The sequence below is a fragment of the Pelophylax lessonae genome (assembly GCF_965119305.1).
Source record: "Pelophylax lessonae genome assembly, chromosome: 4".
In the NCBI taxonomy this organism is placed as follows: domain Eukaryota; kingdom Metazoa; phylum Chordata; class Amphibia; order Anura; family Ranidae; genus Pelophylax; species Pelophylax lessonae.
This window is the reverse complement of record NC_138771.1, coordinates 575562490-575578099: the sequence shown is the minus strand read 5'-3', so window position 1 is coordinate 575578099 and position 15610 is coordinate 575562490. Positions and strand designations below refer to the sequence as shown.

Here is a 15610-nt window from a genome sequence, read left to right as displayed (position 1 = left end):
AACTTGTTACATTTCCCAACTTTTCTTACATTTCAGTGGTGGCATCTCCTGTCAAACTCTTCCGAATAAGTGAATGGGGCTGCTCTGCAACAGCAAAGCTGAACTTTTTGTCTCACGGTTGTGGGCCATTCCTGCTTTGCAAAATTGACGCTTGTACTTTATATGCAAGTCTTTATAAGCAGCTACAGGAATCATTTGTTGCAGTTTATTGCTGCTAAAAGAGGTTCTACCACTTACTAAATATAAGGGTTCACATAATTTTCCACCTTGGACTGTACATTTGTGACCAATATGTCCAATAAAAAAAGTATTCAGTTTATATTTAAATAGTTCAAGCTGATTGTTTATTTGTCAGTATGACGTAGTTGAGGACAAGACTATTCATTTGGAAATCCAGATAGTTCCAAAGGGTTCACAGACTTTTTTATAGCACTAATTTATGTTTAAACCTATCGCTTGCTATTACTCTACGCTAAAACAATATATTTTAAACAATAACCCCTGAACCTGTCAGGGGTACCTACCAATGTACACTTATCACCGGTGGAGAACATCAGTGTTGCACCAACAATCCACTGTTATACATGTCATGGTACGCATTTTTTAATAGTGTGTTCTATGGTACTGAGAGAGACTCAGCTACAAGAAATAATTTGTCAACAGCATGCTGCACCAACCTTTTACTGCTAACACCTATTGATCCCATTTTTTTTTTTTTTACTAGTGTTCTGAGATGCTCTACATGAAAGATACGGGCATTACTTTTACTTAATGTTTTTACATTGGCCACTATGGGGTTAATTTGCTAAATGCAAATAGACTGCGCACTCTGCAAATGCAGTTGCTCCGGAGCTTAGTAAATGAGAAGAAGCTCTGCTGATTTCCATAATCCAATCACGTGCAAGCTAAAATTATGTTTTTTTTGCACGAGATTTGGTACTCTTTGCAAAGTGAAGCTTTACCACATTTGCTAAGCTCTGGAGCAACTGCAAAGTCTATTTGCCTTTAGTAAATCAACCCCTAAGTCCCTTTGTTGCATTAATTGGGCATGATTCTGGCTTTTTACTGGCAATGTACGCTCTAATACCATGCCAGTAACAAGCCAGAGTCATGCCTAATTAATGCCACATAGTGACTTAGTACCCAAAGCATGCCATACTGATCTACAACACTGATAGGAATTAGATCAAAACGAAGAACTGGTTCATGAGAGCTTGATGCCCATAGGGAGGGTAAAGGCTTTAGGAGCTGAACTGTCAGGCATGCTACAGGCAAAAAATGTAGGCAACCCCTTCTGCTATCTTTCTTATGTTAATTTGTCCCCTTGGGGACACTGAAATAAAGTGGTAAAAAGTCAAACAATGGTTCCAGTGGTTTACCCTGCCATGAACTCATGATTTCTTAATGCATATTCCCATGTTGGTATCATCAAAATCTGCACACTAGGTGCATACAAGTTCATAGTTCAGCTGAAGTGTGCCTGGGGTCTTTATGATTTTTGATTTCGACCTCCTGGATTCTTCAGCAGTTTTTCAAGGTGCCGACTGTGGACTTGATTGATGAAGCTGAAATAATCATCTCCACCAGAAAACGGAATAGCAGGGGCTTCTGTATCCTGGAAAGAAAAAGAACCAGGGTCAGTGATAAACTGATAAAACACTGCATAGATAGTGCAAACACTGCATTTACCATAGCTTCCAACTGTCCTTTATTTCAAGGTGGTGTCCCTGATTTGGAACAAAGTTCCTCTGTCCCTCTTACCTCCTCATGTGTCCCTGATCTATATAGTTGTTTATAAAATACACTTTATATCTTGAAAAAGTGTTTCCCAGTGCTAAACCTTTCATCCAATTTCTAATTTGCTGCATTTATTTCAAAAGCCAGTATAAAAGAATAGTAGTGGTTAAAAAAAAAACACTTGTTCATCATCATCAACTAATCATTTGTAGCCGGGACTGGACTACCATGTTTTGAATGTACAGACTTGGTTTTCGTTTCTTGGGATTGTCTCTGTGCCCCTCTAATGTTCGTTTTTAGGATGGGATCATCATTTTACAGAGACTGGCAGAGTGGCATTGTGGGAACTGTAGTCTTTTACAGGGTAATGATTATGTGGCTGGATTACTCCAGAGACCGCCTTTCCCAGAAAGCAAGTAGGCAGTGGAGCATCTTGGGAGGGGCTATAAAACTATCTGCGAGACAGACTTGAACTCTCTTGCTCCTGGGACTCGGCATGTGCGCATTAGTCTGCTGTGTAGTGAGTGAGAGGGCAGATTGCAGCCTACTGCACGTTTCCTGTCCCGCTCGCAGACTACGCCTCGGCGGAACGGATGTCCATCGCTGCAGTGCGGACACCCTTGCAGTATCGCTGATAGAGTGGAGATCGGCCCGGATTCCCTGAAGAAGCAGATCACAGCTATTTCGGACCACAGAGCGTGGAAGACTGCATTGCTTGTGTCCCAGGGCCCTATCAGATGGACATCAGGATTTGGTGAGAGGGTACCTGCTCCAGGTCCAGACTGCAAGTATTACACTTCCTCATTACACTGAACACAGACACTGAAGCAGATACCAGATCTCTTAGGATTACAATCTAACATCCTGTTTCTTTTTTATATATCAAGTTACATTGGGAATTGCTTTACATGACCTCCAACTGCCGGTGAAGAATATAGCAAGGCCTTGCAAGGGAGGGACATTACAGTACAGTTACTCTTAAAGGGGACATGTTCTGATTTTCCTATTATCATATCTCTCATTAGGATACACATGGTATAGGTCAGCTCAGAGTTCCTTTTTAGTTTTGAGTGCTGTCTGGCAATATAACTAAGATTTACAATCGTTATATAAAAGCTTGTGTTTAGTGGTACTATTTGATGTTATAGCATTCTGTTTCTTTATTGCTTCTTTATTTGATGTCAGTCTTGCTGAACTCTGGTAGTTATTCAGGGTTTAGCTGACTGACATAATTCTTCATGTCTATTCTTTGAGTAAAAGTTAAAACTCGTTTATACTGTGTCAGTGCATTTTTATTAAAGGTGTATACATTATGTCTGAACCTAGAATGTCAGGAGGGTTGGACGGTTCACAGGGTCAAAGCAGTGCCGAAGAACATACACTAAACAGCAACTCTCAAGGGGCTAGTGTTACACATTTTTTTGTTATAATTCTCCTTTTATGCCGGGTTCACACTGGCTGTGGCCTTGGCTCGCAGCAGGGGGTCCCGTGCTTTCCTGTTGTCTGTTTCAGGTGCGAAACATGTCCGATATTTTGCCTGAATTTGGACCTGAAACTGAGCCTAAGATGCACAGGACCCTTTTCCAGTGCGGACCACAGCCGCCCCAGAGCTGTGTGTACTGGCTCCATTGAAAGGAGGTCGCACTCTCTCGTCATGCGAGTTGGATGTGGGGAAACCGCATCCAATTTGCATAAGTGTGAACCCAGCCTTAAGGGGGCCTATGCCTACATACTTTTGATAATAAGTGTCCCTCGTTCCCATCTTTAGAAAAGTTGTGAGGTATGCACTTACACTAATACAGCACAGAGGTTCTATATAGTAAAGTTTGTGTCTGCTTCACCAAAATTCATCAAAATAAATCACTGTGTGGCAATTGGTACATCTGCATTCTTTACTGTAACAAACATTGAGCTTTTTCTTCATTTTTGCAGGATTTAGGTTTTCATATGATCATTCACCCCTATTGTGGCTTACTTTTGATTCCCTCTACAAGCTGGGTTTTATTATGGATTACTTTATCTCTGCAATGTTGTTTTATAGATTATGGCCATTCAGAGATTTTCCTCTCCCTGTTTCCCAAGAGGTAAATCGGCTAATTAATGGTCTGTAAGCGCTCGCATACTGATTTTTATGAATGGCAATGGCTCCCATAGATTTATAACATCTTCCTGGGGACAAGCGATGATGTGCTACAGATATGGATGTGCAGCCAGGGACAGTTCCAAAGCTGTAGATAGCAATACAAATGTCTCCCTGTTGTGCAATTTATTTTATGTCTTCAGAAATTCAAAACAGCCTCCTCCAAATGTCTGGGCAATCCTAGATCCCTATTAAATAACTCCATCAACCCATCCAGGGGCACCACATTTCATCACAATACCAAAAATAATTATCAAGAAATATTGGGATTTTATAGGTGCCTACCATCAATAATAAAATGAGTGATATAATAGAGCATAGTGATATATAGGGTTGAGCGGACACCTAGATGTCCGTGTTCGACGGGTTCGGCCGAACTTTAAAAAAAAGTCCGGGTCTGTGTCCCGGACTTTTACCGAACTTTTCCCGTACACAGAACCAACCACATTGAAGTCAATGGGGACCCGAACTTTAAGGCACTAAAATGGCTCTAAAACACCAAAGGAAAGGGCTAGAGTGCTGCAAATGGCAGCAAAACGTAATTAAGAGCATGGCAAGTGCTCTGCAAACAAATGTGGATAGGGAAATAACTTAAAACAACAAAAAAAAACAGAAAAATAAAACAATGTTCTTCTTCATCTCTGAAGGACGAGGCCCATATGGAGTAGGAGGGAGGTTGAGGTGGTGGTGGATGTGGCGGTGACATAGGCATGCGCACAGGGTGTGCCGGGTGTGCCTGGGCACACCCTAATCACCTAGGGCACATAGCATTGCCAGTGAGGAGATGGGAAAGATCTCCCTCGGACCTGCTGTGCTCTATTTCTCTTTGCCTACAGGTACATGGCCCCGATACATTACTCTCCCTGCTGGCAAACACATGCATGTGTATTTCAACTTTGGGGTGCACAGCTTAATGCAATAGGCTGCGCACACCTATGGGTGGTGTAGGTGGAAGCGGCGGTGGAGGAGGACCAGGGCCGGATTAAGAGCATCATGGGCTTGGTGCTGAGGATTTTGAAGGGCCTTAAGGGCCGTGCCTTGCCATGCACCCAGAGGAGGAAGGGTGCAGCCATGCATGCCTAATTCAACATGGGATGCTGTCTCTGAAGCCCATAAACACATCCATGCATCGGCAACTGTCCCTCCTTGTCCGGCCTTCGCGCTGTGTGGGGAGGTTCTGAGGGTGCTGCCTGGGGAAGCGAGCATAGAAGCCAGACTTCTGTGTTTACAAGTGACAGAAGAGCGGTAACAGTGAATATGGCCAACCCGGGGCCTATATAAAAGGTAGGGGCCTGGAGCTGCAGCTCCAATAGTCCCTACGTTAATCTGGCCCTGAGGAGGAGGACGAGGTAGCCATACACTGCTTCTTTTCACAAATTTTAAATGAGGGTACACCCCAAAAGAGTGAGAAAGAGCAAAAATGGAACAATGGGTGGGTAAGGTCGGTATCCATTGCTATTCTGCACAAGGTACGGAAAAGTCCCGTGGGATCCATGCCTGGTTCATTTTAATGAACGTGAGCTTGTCCACATTGTCTCTGGACAGGCGGCTGCACTTGTCTGTTATAACGCCCCCACCTGTGCTAAATACCTGTTCAGATAATACACTGGCTGCAGGGCACGCCAGCACCTCCAAGGCGTAAAGGGCAAGCTCAGGCCATGTGCCCAATTTGGAGACCCAGAAGTTGAAGGGGGCAGACCCCTCATTCACTACATGTAGGCGTGTGCACACATACTGCTCCACCATGTTGGTAAAATGCTGCCTCCTGCTAAGACGTTCCATCTGAGCTGCTGGTGCTGCTGTTTGTTGTGGCGTGCTGACAAAGCTTTTCCACATTTCGGCCATGCTAACCCTGCCTTCTGAGGTGCTGGCGGTGCCCTGGTTGCGTTGGCGACCTCCTCCTCCTCCTCCTCTGCCTTGTGCTTCCACTGCGGCCCCGCTGTCAGATGGGAATGCCAGCAGCATGGCGTCTACCAGCGTGCGCTTGTACTCGCGCATCTTGCGATCGCGCTCCAGTGAGTGAATTAAGGACGGTACGTTGTCCTTGTAACGGGGATCCAGCAGCGTGGCCACCCAGTAATCAGCACAAGTTAGAATGTGGGCAACTCGGCGGTCGTTGTGGAGACACTGCAGCATGTAATCGCTCATGTGTGCCAGGCTGCCCAGAGGCAACGAAAGGCTGTCCTCTGTGGGAGGTGTATCGTCCGTGTCCTCTGTATCCCCCCAGCCACGCACCAGTGATGGCCATGAGCTGGCCTGGGTGCCACCCTGCTGTGAACATGGTTCCATCTCCTCCTCCAGCTCCTCCTCCTCCTCATCCTCCTCATCCTCCAGAACTGTGCCCCTGCTGGACAATTGTGTCCCTGGCGTTTGAGTGTGCAGGAACCCACCCTCGGAGCCCCTTGCGAATGACTGCCCTGAAAGCCTTGGAAATGTTACCTCTTCATCCTCCTCCTCCTCCTCATCCTGTGCCACATCCTCTTCCATCATCGCCCGAATTGTTTTTTCAAGGAGGCATAGAAGTGGGATAGTTAAGCTGAGAACGGCGTCATTGCCACTGGCCATGTTGGTGGAGTACTCAAAACAGCGCAACAAGGCACACAGGTCTCGCATGGAGGCCCAGTTATTGGTGGTGAAGTGGTGCTGTTCCGCAGAGCGACGTGCGTGCTGCAGCTGAAACTCCACTATGGCCTGCTGCTGCTCGCACAGTCTTTCCAGCATGTGCAAGGTGGAGTTCCACCTTGTGGGCACGTCACATATGAGGCGGTGAGCGGGAAGGCCGAAGTTACGCTGCAGCGCTGCCAGGCGAGCAGCAGCAGGGTGAGAACGCCGAAAGTGCGCACAAACGGCCCGCACTTTCTGCAGCAGCTCTGACATATCGGGGTAGTTTTTAAGGAACCTCTGCACCACCAAATTCAGCACATGCGCCAGGCAAGGGATGTGCGTCAAACCGGCTAGGCCCAGAGCTGCTATGAGATTTCTCCCGTTATCGCACACCACCAGGCCGGGCTTGAGGCTCGCTGGCAGCAACCACTCATTTGTCTGCTGTTCCATGCTCCTCCACAACTCCTGCGCGGTGTGTGGTTTGTCCCCCAAACAGGCAAGTTGTAAAACTGCCTGCTGTCGTTTACCCCTGGCCGTGCTGAAGTTGGTGGTGAAGGTGTTACGCTGTCCGGATGAGGAGGCGGTAGAGGATGAGGAAGCGGAGTAGGAGGAGTTAGGAACAGGAGGCAAACTGAAGCGCCCTGCAATCCTCGGTGGTGGAAGGACATGCGCCAAATTGCTATCCGCCTCAGGCCCATCCGCCACTGCATTTACCCAGTGTGCCGTTAGGGAGATATAACGCCCCTGACCGTGCTTACTGGTCCACGTATCGGTAGTTAGGTGGACCTTGGCACAGATGGCGTTGCGCAGTGCACACCTGATTTTTTCCCCCACTTGGTTGTGCAGGGAAGGGATGGCTTGCCTGGAAAAGTAGTGGCGGCTGGGCACGACGTACTGTGGGACAGCCACCGACATAAGGTTTTTAAAACTGTGCGTCTCCACCAGACGGAATGACAGCATTTCAAAGGCCAATAATTTTGAAATGCTGGCATTCAGGGCCAGGGATCGCGGGTGGGTAGGGGGGTACTTCCTCTTCCTCTCAAGTGTTTGGGAGATGGAAAGCTGAACACTTCCACGGGACATTGTGGAGATGGTTGTTGGTGACCCAGGTGGTGGTGTTGCTGACAGATCATCTGTTTGCGGGGTGGCAGGTGCCGGTATCACTACAGATGTGGCTGGAGCGGCCGAGACTGCAGCAGAAGAGGAAGCAGGATGAGCCAGAGACGTTTCTTGGTTTTGCAGGTGTGTACTCCACTGCAGCTCGTGCTTTGCACTTAGATGCCTGATCATGCAGGTTGTGCTCAGGTTGAGAAGGTTTATGCCTCGCTTCAAGCTCTGATTGCACAGGGTGCAAACCACTCGTGTCCTGTCATCAGCACATTTTCTAAAGAACTTCCACGCTAGAGAACTCCTTTGAGCTGACTTTGGTGCGCTCGTTCCCTTGCTGCGTTGGGCAGTAGCGGGCGTAGTGTCTAGGGCACGGCCGCTCCGCTTCTGCACCCTGCTCCCTCTTCTGCTGTGCTGGTGGCTCTGTGCGACCACCGCCTCTTCCTCCAAACTACTCAGGTCACCTGCATGACGTTCATTCCATGTGGGGTCGAGGACCTCATCGTCCTCCACATCATCTTCCACCCAGTCTTCACCCCTGCCCTCCTTGTCGGTCTCCACAATGCTGAACGCCGCAGCAGTTGGCACCTGCGTTTCGTCATCATCGGAGACGTGCTGCGATGATCCTTGCATGTACTCATCTTGAGAAATAAGTGGTTGGGCATCGCTGCACTCAATCTCTTCCACTTCTGGGGCAGGGCTAGGTGGATGGCCCTGGGAAACCCTGCTGACAGAGTCATCAAAAAGAAAAAGAGACTGCTGTATGGCTTGGGGCTCAGACTGCTTGCCTGATTTGCAAGGGGGTGAGGTGAAAGACGGTTGGACATCGGCTGCAGGTGCCAACTGTGACCTTTCTGCAGTAGACTGGGTGGGAGACAATGTGAAGGAACTGGAGGCACTGTCAGCAGCAAACCAATCTACTATCGCCTCCACTTGTTCTGGCCTCATCACTTCTAGGGGCGTATGATGCCCTACCAAATACTGATGCAGGTTCTGTCGCCTACTCACACTTGAGGAAGGTGTTTCACTTGTGCGTGTAGCTGGCACAGATCGACCACGTCCTCTCCTTGCAACAGGAGCTCTACCAGCAGCACCACGACCCAGGCCACGGCCCTTATTTGACGGTCTCCTCATATTTCTGTAATTTAAGATCTTGCCCTAGAAAGGTTTTTATTGAATAGCGAAATAGGAAATATGATCCAAAAAAGTGTATGTATCTCGCACGTACAAAACCACACTAGGCCCCAATTACTATTGTTTCTACCCCTAAAAGGATGGATGAGGAGTAGGAGGAGTATGGAACAGACAGCACCCTCAAATCTTCAGAAGTATGAGATGAACCTCAAAAACTTGGAAAGGTGGATCTCACACTTACCGACACAGACTATCCCGCAATTCAATTGATCCTCAAAGGTTTTTATTGAATAGCGGAATAGGAAATATGATCAAAAAAAGTGTATGTATCTCGCACGTACACCACCACACTAGGCCCCAATTACTATTGTTTGTACCCCTAAAAGGATGGTTGAGGAGTAGGAGGAGGAGTATGGAACAGGCAGCACCCTCAAATCTTCAGAAGTATGAGATGAACCCCAAAAACTTGGAAAGGTGGATCTCACACGTACCGACACAGACTATCAAGCAATTTAATTGATCCCCAAAGGTTTTAATTGAATAGCGGAATAGAAAATATGATCAAAAAGAAAGTGTATGTATCTCACACGTACACCACCACACTAGGCCCCAATTACTATTGTTTGTACCCCTAAAAGGATGGTTGAGCAGTAGGAGGAGGAGTATGGAACAGGCAGCACCCTCAAATCTTCAGAAGTATGAGATGAACCCCAAAAACTTGGAAAGGTGGATCTCACACGTACCGACACAGACTATCACGCAATTTAATTGATCCCCAAAGGTTTTAATTGAATAGCGGAATAGAAAATATGATCAAAAAGAAAGTGTATGTATCTCACACGTACACCACCACACTAGGCCCCAATTACTATTGTTTGTACCCCTAAAAGGATGGTTGAGCAGTAGGAGGAGGAGTATGGAACAGGCAGCACCCTCAAATCTTCAGAAGTATGAGATGAACCCCAAAAACTTGGAAAGGTGGATCTCACACGTACCGACACAGACTATCACGCAATTTAATTGATCCCCAAAGGTTTTAATTGAATAGCGGAATAGAAAATATGATCAAAAAGAAAGTGTATGTATCTCACACGTACACCACCACACTAGGCCCCAATTACTATTGTTTGTACCCCTAAAAGGATGGTTGAGGAGTAGGAGGAGGAGTATGGAACAGGCAGCACCCTCAAATCTTCAGAAGTATGAGATGAACCCCAAAAACTTGGAAAGGTGGATCTCACACGTACCGACACAGACTATCACGCAATTTAATTGATCCCCAAAGGTTTTAATTGAATAGCGGAATAGAAAATATGATCAAAAAGAAAGTGTATGTATCTCACATGTACACCACCACACTATGCCCCAATTACTATTGTTTGTACCCCTAAAAGGATGGTTGAGGAGTAGGAGGAGGAGTATGGAACAGGCAGCACCCTCAAATCTTCAGAAGTATGAGATGAACCCCAAAAACTTGGAAAGGTGGATCTCACACGTACCGACACAGACTATCACGCAATTTAATTGATCCCCAAAGGTTTTAATTGAATAGCGGAATAGAAAATATGATCAAAAAGAAAGTGTATGTATCTCACACGTACACCACCACACTAGGCCCCAATTACTATTGTTTGTACCCCTAAAAGGATGGTTGAGGAGTAGGAGGAGGAGTATGGAACAGGCAGCACCCTCAAATCTTCAGAAGTATGAGATGAACCCCAAAAACTTGGAAAGGTGGATCTCACACATACCGACACAGACTATCACGCAATTTAATTGATCCCCAAAGGTTTTAATTGAATAGCGGAATAGAAAATATGATCAAAAAGAAAGTGTATGTATCTCACACGTACACCACCACACTAGGCCCCAATTACTATTGTTTGTACCCCTAAAAGGATGGTTGAGCAGTAGGAGGAGGAGTATGGAACAGGCAGCACCCTCAAATCTTCAGAAGTATGAGATGAACCCCAAAAACTTGGAAAGGTGGATCTCACACGTACCGACACAGACTATCACGCAATTTAATTGATCCCCAAAGGTTTTAATTGAATAGCGGAATAGAAAATATGATCAAAAAGAAAGTGTATGTATCTCACACGTACACCACCACACTAGGCCCCAATTACTATTGTTTGTACCCCTAAAAGGATGGTTGAGCAGTAGGAGGAGGAGTATGGAACAGGCAGCACCCTCAAATCTTCAGAAGTATGAGATGAACCCCAAAAACTTGGAAAGGTGGATCTCACACGTACCGACACAGACTATCACGCAATTTAATTGATCCCCAAAGGTTTTAATTGAATAGCGGAATAGAAAATATGATCAAAAAGAAAGTGTATGTATCTCACACGTACACCACCACACTAGGCCCCAATTACTATTGTTTGTACCCCTAAAAGGATGGTTGAGGAGTAGGAGGAGGAGTATGGAACAGGCAGCACCCTCAAATCTTCAGAAGTATGAGATGAACCCCAAAAACTTGGAAAGGTGGATCTCACACGTACCGACACAGACTATCACGCAATTTAATTGATCCCCAAAGGTTTTAATTGAATAGCGGAATAGAAAATATGATCAAAAAGAAAGTGTATGTATCTCACACGTACACCACCACACTATGCCCCAATTACTATTGTTTGTACCCCTAAAAGGATGGTTGAGGAGTAGGAGGAGGAGTATGGAACAGGCAGCACCCTCAAATCTTCAGAAGTATGAGATGAACCCCAAAAACTTGGAAAGGTGGATCTCACACGTACCGACACAGACTATTACGCAATTGAATTGATCCCCAAAGGTTTTAATTGAATAGCGGAATAGAAAATATGATCAAAAAGAAAGTGTATGTATCTCACACGTACACCACCACACTATGCCCCAATTACTATTGTTTGTACCCCTAAAAGGATGGTTGAGGAGTAGGAGGAGGAGTATGGAACAGGCAGCACCCTCAAATCTTCAGAAGTATGAGATGAACCCCAAAAACTTGGAAAGGTGGATCTCACACATACCGACACAGACTATCACGCAATTTAATTGATCCCCAAAGGTTTTAATTGAATAGCGGAATAGAAAATATGATCAAAAAGAAAGTGTATGTATCTCACACGTACACAACCACACTAGGCCCCAATTACTATTGTTTGTACCCCTAAAAGGATGGTTGAGGAGTAGGAGGAGGAGTATGGAACAGGCAGCACCCTCAAATCTTCAGAAGTATGAGATGAACCCCAAAAACTTGGAAAGGTGGATCTCACACGTACCGACACAGACTATCACGCAATTTAATTGATCCCCAAAGGTTTTAATTGAATAGCGGAATAGAAAATATGATCAAAAAGAAAGTGTATGTATCTCACACGTACACCACCACACTAGGCCCCAATTACTATTGTTTGTACCCCTAAAAGGATGGTTGAGCAGTAGGAGGAGGATTATGGAACAGGCAGCACCCTCAAATCTTCAGAAGTATGAGATGAACCCCAAAAACTTGGAAAGGTGGATCTCACACGTACCGACACAGACTATCACGCAATTTAATTGATCCCCAAAGGATTTAATTGAATAGCGGAATAGAAAATATGATCAAAAAGAAAGTGTATGTATCTCACACGTACACCACCACACTAGGCCCCAATTACTATTGTTTGTACCCCTAAAAGGATGGTTGAGCAGTAGGAGGAGGAGTATGGAACAGGCAGCACCCTCAAATCTTCAGAAGTATGAGATGAACCCCAAAAACTTGGAAAGGTGGATCTCACACGTACCGACACAGACTATCACGCAATTTAATTGATCCCCAAAGGTTTTAATTGAATAGCGGAATAGAAAATATGAACAAAAAGAAAGTGTATGTATCTCACACGTACACCACCACACTAGGCCCCAATTACTATTGTTTGTACCCCTAAAAGGATGGTTGAGCAGTAGGAGGAGGAGTATGGAACAGGCAGCACCCTCAAATCTTCAGAAGTATGAGATTGTGTTCACTGTACCCCACAAAGATTGTGTTCACTGCACCCCACAAAGATTGTGTTCACAGCACCTCAAAAAGGATTTTGTTCACTGCACCCCACAAAGATTGTGTTCACTGCACCCTAAAAGGATTTTGTTCACTGCACCCCAAAAAGATTGTGTTCACTGTACCCCCCAAAGATTGTGTTCACTGCACCCCACAAAGATTGTGTTCCCTGTACCCCACAAAGATTGTGTTCACTGCACCCCACAAAGGATTTTGTTCACTGTACCCCACAAAGATTGTGTTCACTGCACCCCACAAAGGATTTTGTTCACTGCACCCCAAAAAGATTGTGTTCACTGCACCCCAAAAAGGATGTTGTTCACTGCACCCCAAAAAGGATTTTGTTCACTGCACCCCAAAAAGATTTTGTTCACTGCACCCCAAAAAGGACGTTGTTCACTGCACCCCAAAAAGGACGTTGTTCACTGCACCCCAAAAAGATTGTGTTCACTGCAGCTCACACACAGAAAAATGGATGTGGATCACTGACACCTGCCTATCTCCTATCCCACACCACACAGCAATATCGATTGTAGTTTGTAGAACACAGTTTCCCTAAAATTCAGCAGCAGCCTCTCCCTAACAGGATTGAGAAGAGATCGTAGATCGGGACTAAGTGCAGACCCCACACAGCAATATCGATTGTAGTTTGTAGAACACTCTGACCCTAAAATTCAGCAGCAGCCTCTCCCTAACAGGATTGAGAAGAGATCGTAGATCAGGATTGAGTGCAGACCCCACCCCCCACACAGCAATATCGATTGTAGTTTGTAGAAGACACTGACCCTATAATTCAGCAGACTCTATCCCTAAAATGCCTACAACTCGCCCTGCCTAAACACTCCGACCTGTCCCTCAATTCTATCCGGACACAAATGGTTTTTTCCTGCCTGTCTTTCCCTAATCAGCAGCCAGCACGTTGATGTGTGCTCTGTCCCTGATCTAAGCAGCAGAATGAAGACGCTGCGGCTGCCTGGAACTTATAAAGACTTGGTCACATGCTTCAGACGGCCAATCACAGCTACTGAGACATTTGCAGGCATGGCTGGGATGGCTTAAGGCACACCAGTTAAACGATTGTTGATTGGCTGTTGAAAGCCCGCCATGAAAAGAGCGCCAAAGCATGCAAAACCCGGAAATAAAACGACTGAACACGGATTTTTACCCGAACATACAGTAAAGTGTCCGTGTCCGTGTTCGGGTACAAAAAATCCAATTATTCGGTACGAACACAAATAATACAGTCCGTGTTCGCTCAACACTAGTGATATATACTATATTGTCAAAAGTATTGGTACGCTTGCCTTTACACGCACATGAACTTTAATGGTATCCATGTCTTAGTCCGTAGGGTTTAATATTGAGTTGGCCCACCCTTTGCAGCTATAACAGCTTCAAATATTTTGTGAAGTCTGTCCACAAGGTTTAGGAGTGTGTCTATGGGAATGTTTGACCATTCTTCCAGAAGCACATTTGTGAGGCCAGGCACTGATGTTGGACAAGAAGGCCTGGCTCAAAGTCTGTGCTCTAACTCATCCCAAAGGTGTTCTATCAGGTTGAGGTCAGGACTCTGTGCAGGTCAGTCAAGTTCCTCCACCCCAAACTTGCTCATCCATGTCTTTATGGACCTTGCTTTGTGCACTGGTGTGCAGTCATGTTGGAACAGGAAGGGGCCACCCCCAAACTTTTAACACAAAGTTGAGAGCATGAAATTGTCTTGGCATGATGTATTAAGGCTGATTCCTTAAGAGTTCTCTTCACTTGAACTAAAGGGCCAAACCCAACCTCTGAAAAACAACCCCACACCATAATGCCCCCTCCACCAAATTATTTGGACCAGTGCACAAAGCAAGGTCCATAAAGACATGGATGAGTGAGTTTGGGCTGGTGGAACCTGACTGGCCTGCACAGAGTCCTGACCTCAACCCAACAGAACACCTTTGGGATGAATTAGTGCAGAGACTGGGAGCCAGGCCTTACCTCCATTATCAGTACCTGACCTCACAAATGCACTTCTGGAAGAATGGTCAAACATTCCCATAGACACACTCCTAAACCTTGTGGACAACCTTCCCATAAGAGTTGAAGCTGTTATAGCTGCAAAATTTGGGCAAACTCAATATTGAACTCTATGGACTAAGACTGGGATGCCATTAAAGTTCATGTGTGTGTAAAGGCAGGTGTCCCAATACTTTTGACAATAGAGCGTATATCCATTACTTGTAGGGCAGTTCTCACATGTCCCCAGGTTAGTCCCTTGTAAAAGAATCATCCTATTTCCATATATATAATTCAGTTATCTGGAGACCATACAGTGAGAGTGACCATACACTTCAACACATTTCACAGTTTAACTTCATCAGAAAAAGGAAGTATTATAAACATTGGGCACATATATATATTAATTGGCATCCTAACACTAATTAATTATGGTATTAGTAGTAGGCACCTGTAAAATTCCCAAATTCCTTTGCAGCATTTTCCCCTTTGGTATTTAATATTATTGATCGACCAATATCGTTTTTTTACCGTCGATACCGATATTTTAGTCATCGGATATCGGTATATATTTTTTTAATGTCTACAGGTACTCTTGTGGAGGGATCTGGGGTTCTAAAAGACCCCAAACCCCCCCCCCCCTCTACACTTTAAAGCATTCAAAACGCCAAGTTTGGCTGTTTTGAATGCTGTAAGTTTTTTTTAATTTGTCGCCGCATCACTTCTGGGTACTCGGCAGCGCCGAATTCAAAGAAATGGAGACCCGGTCAGACAGCAGCGGTGAAGGTAGGATTCCCGATGGGACAGGAGACCCGGGCGAGCCGCGGGAGGCAGCGGGAGGGGGGGGGCGTCCCCTCCCGCTCCTTGGA

The 15610-nt window shown here is 45.6% G+C and overlaps 1 protein-coding gene across 1 annotated transcript in view; it reads right to left on the bottom strand.

Annotated features, from left to right (window-relative positions):
* Window positions 1–1398: 1398 nt before the first annotated feature.
* The window catches only part of PCP2 (Purkinje cell protein 2), a gene marked incomplete at its 5' end in the record, with an annotated part of 34154 nt that continues 19942 nt past the window's right edge, over window positions 1399–15610 (bottom strand). The window contains one exon of the mRNA XM_082253709.1: window positions 1399–1615. Coding sequence (XP_082109835.1) covers window positions 1490–1615 — 126 coding nt within the window. The 3' untranslated portion in view covers window positions 1399–1489. The remainder of the gene's footprint in view (window positions 1616–15610) is intronic.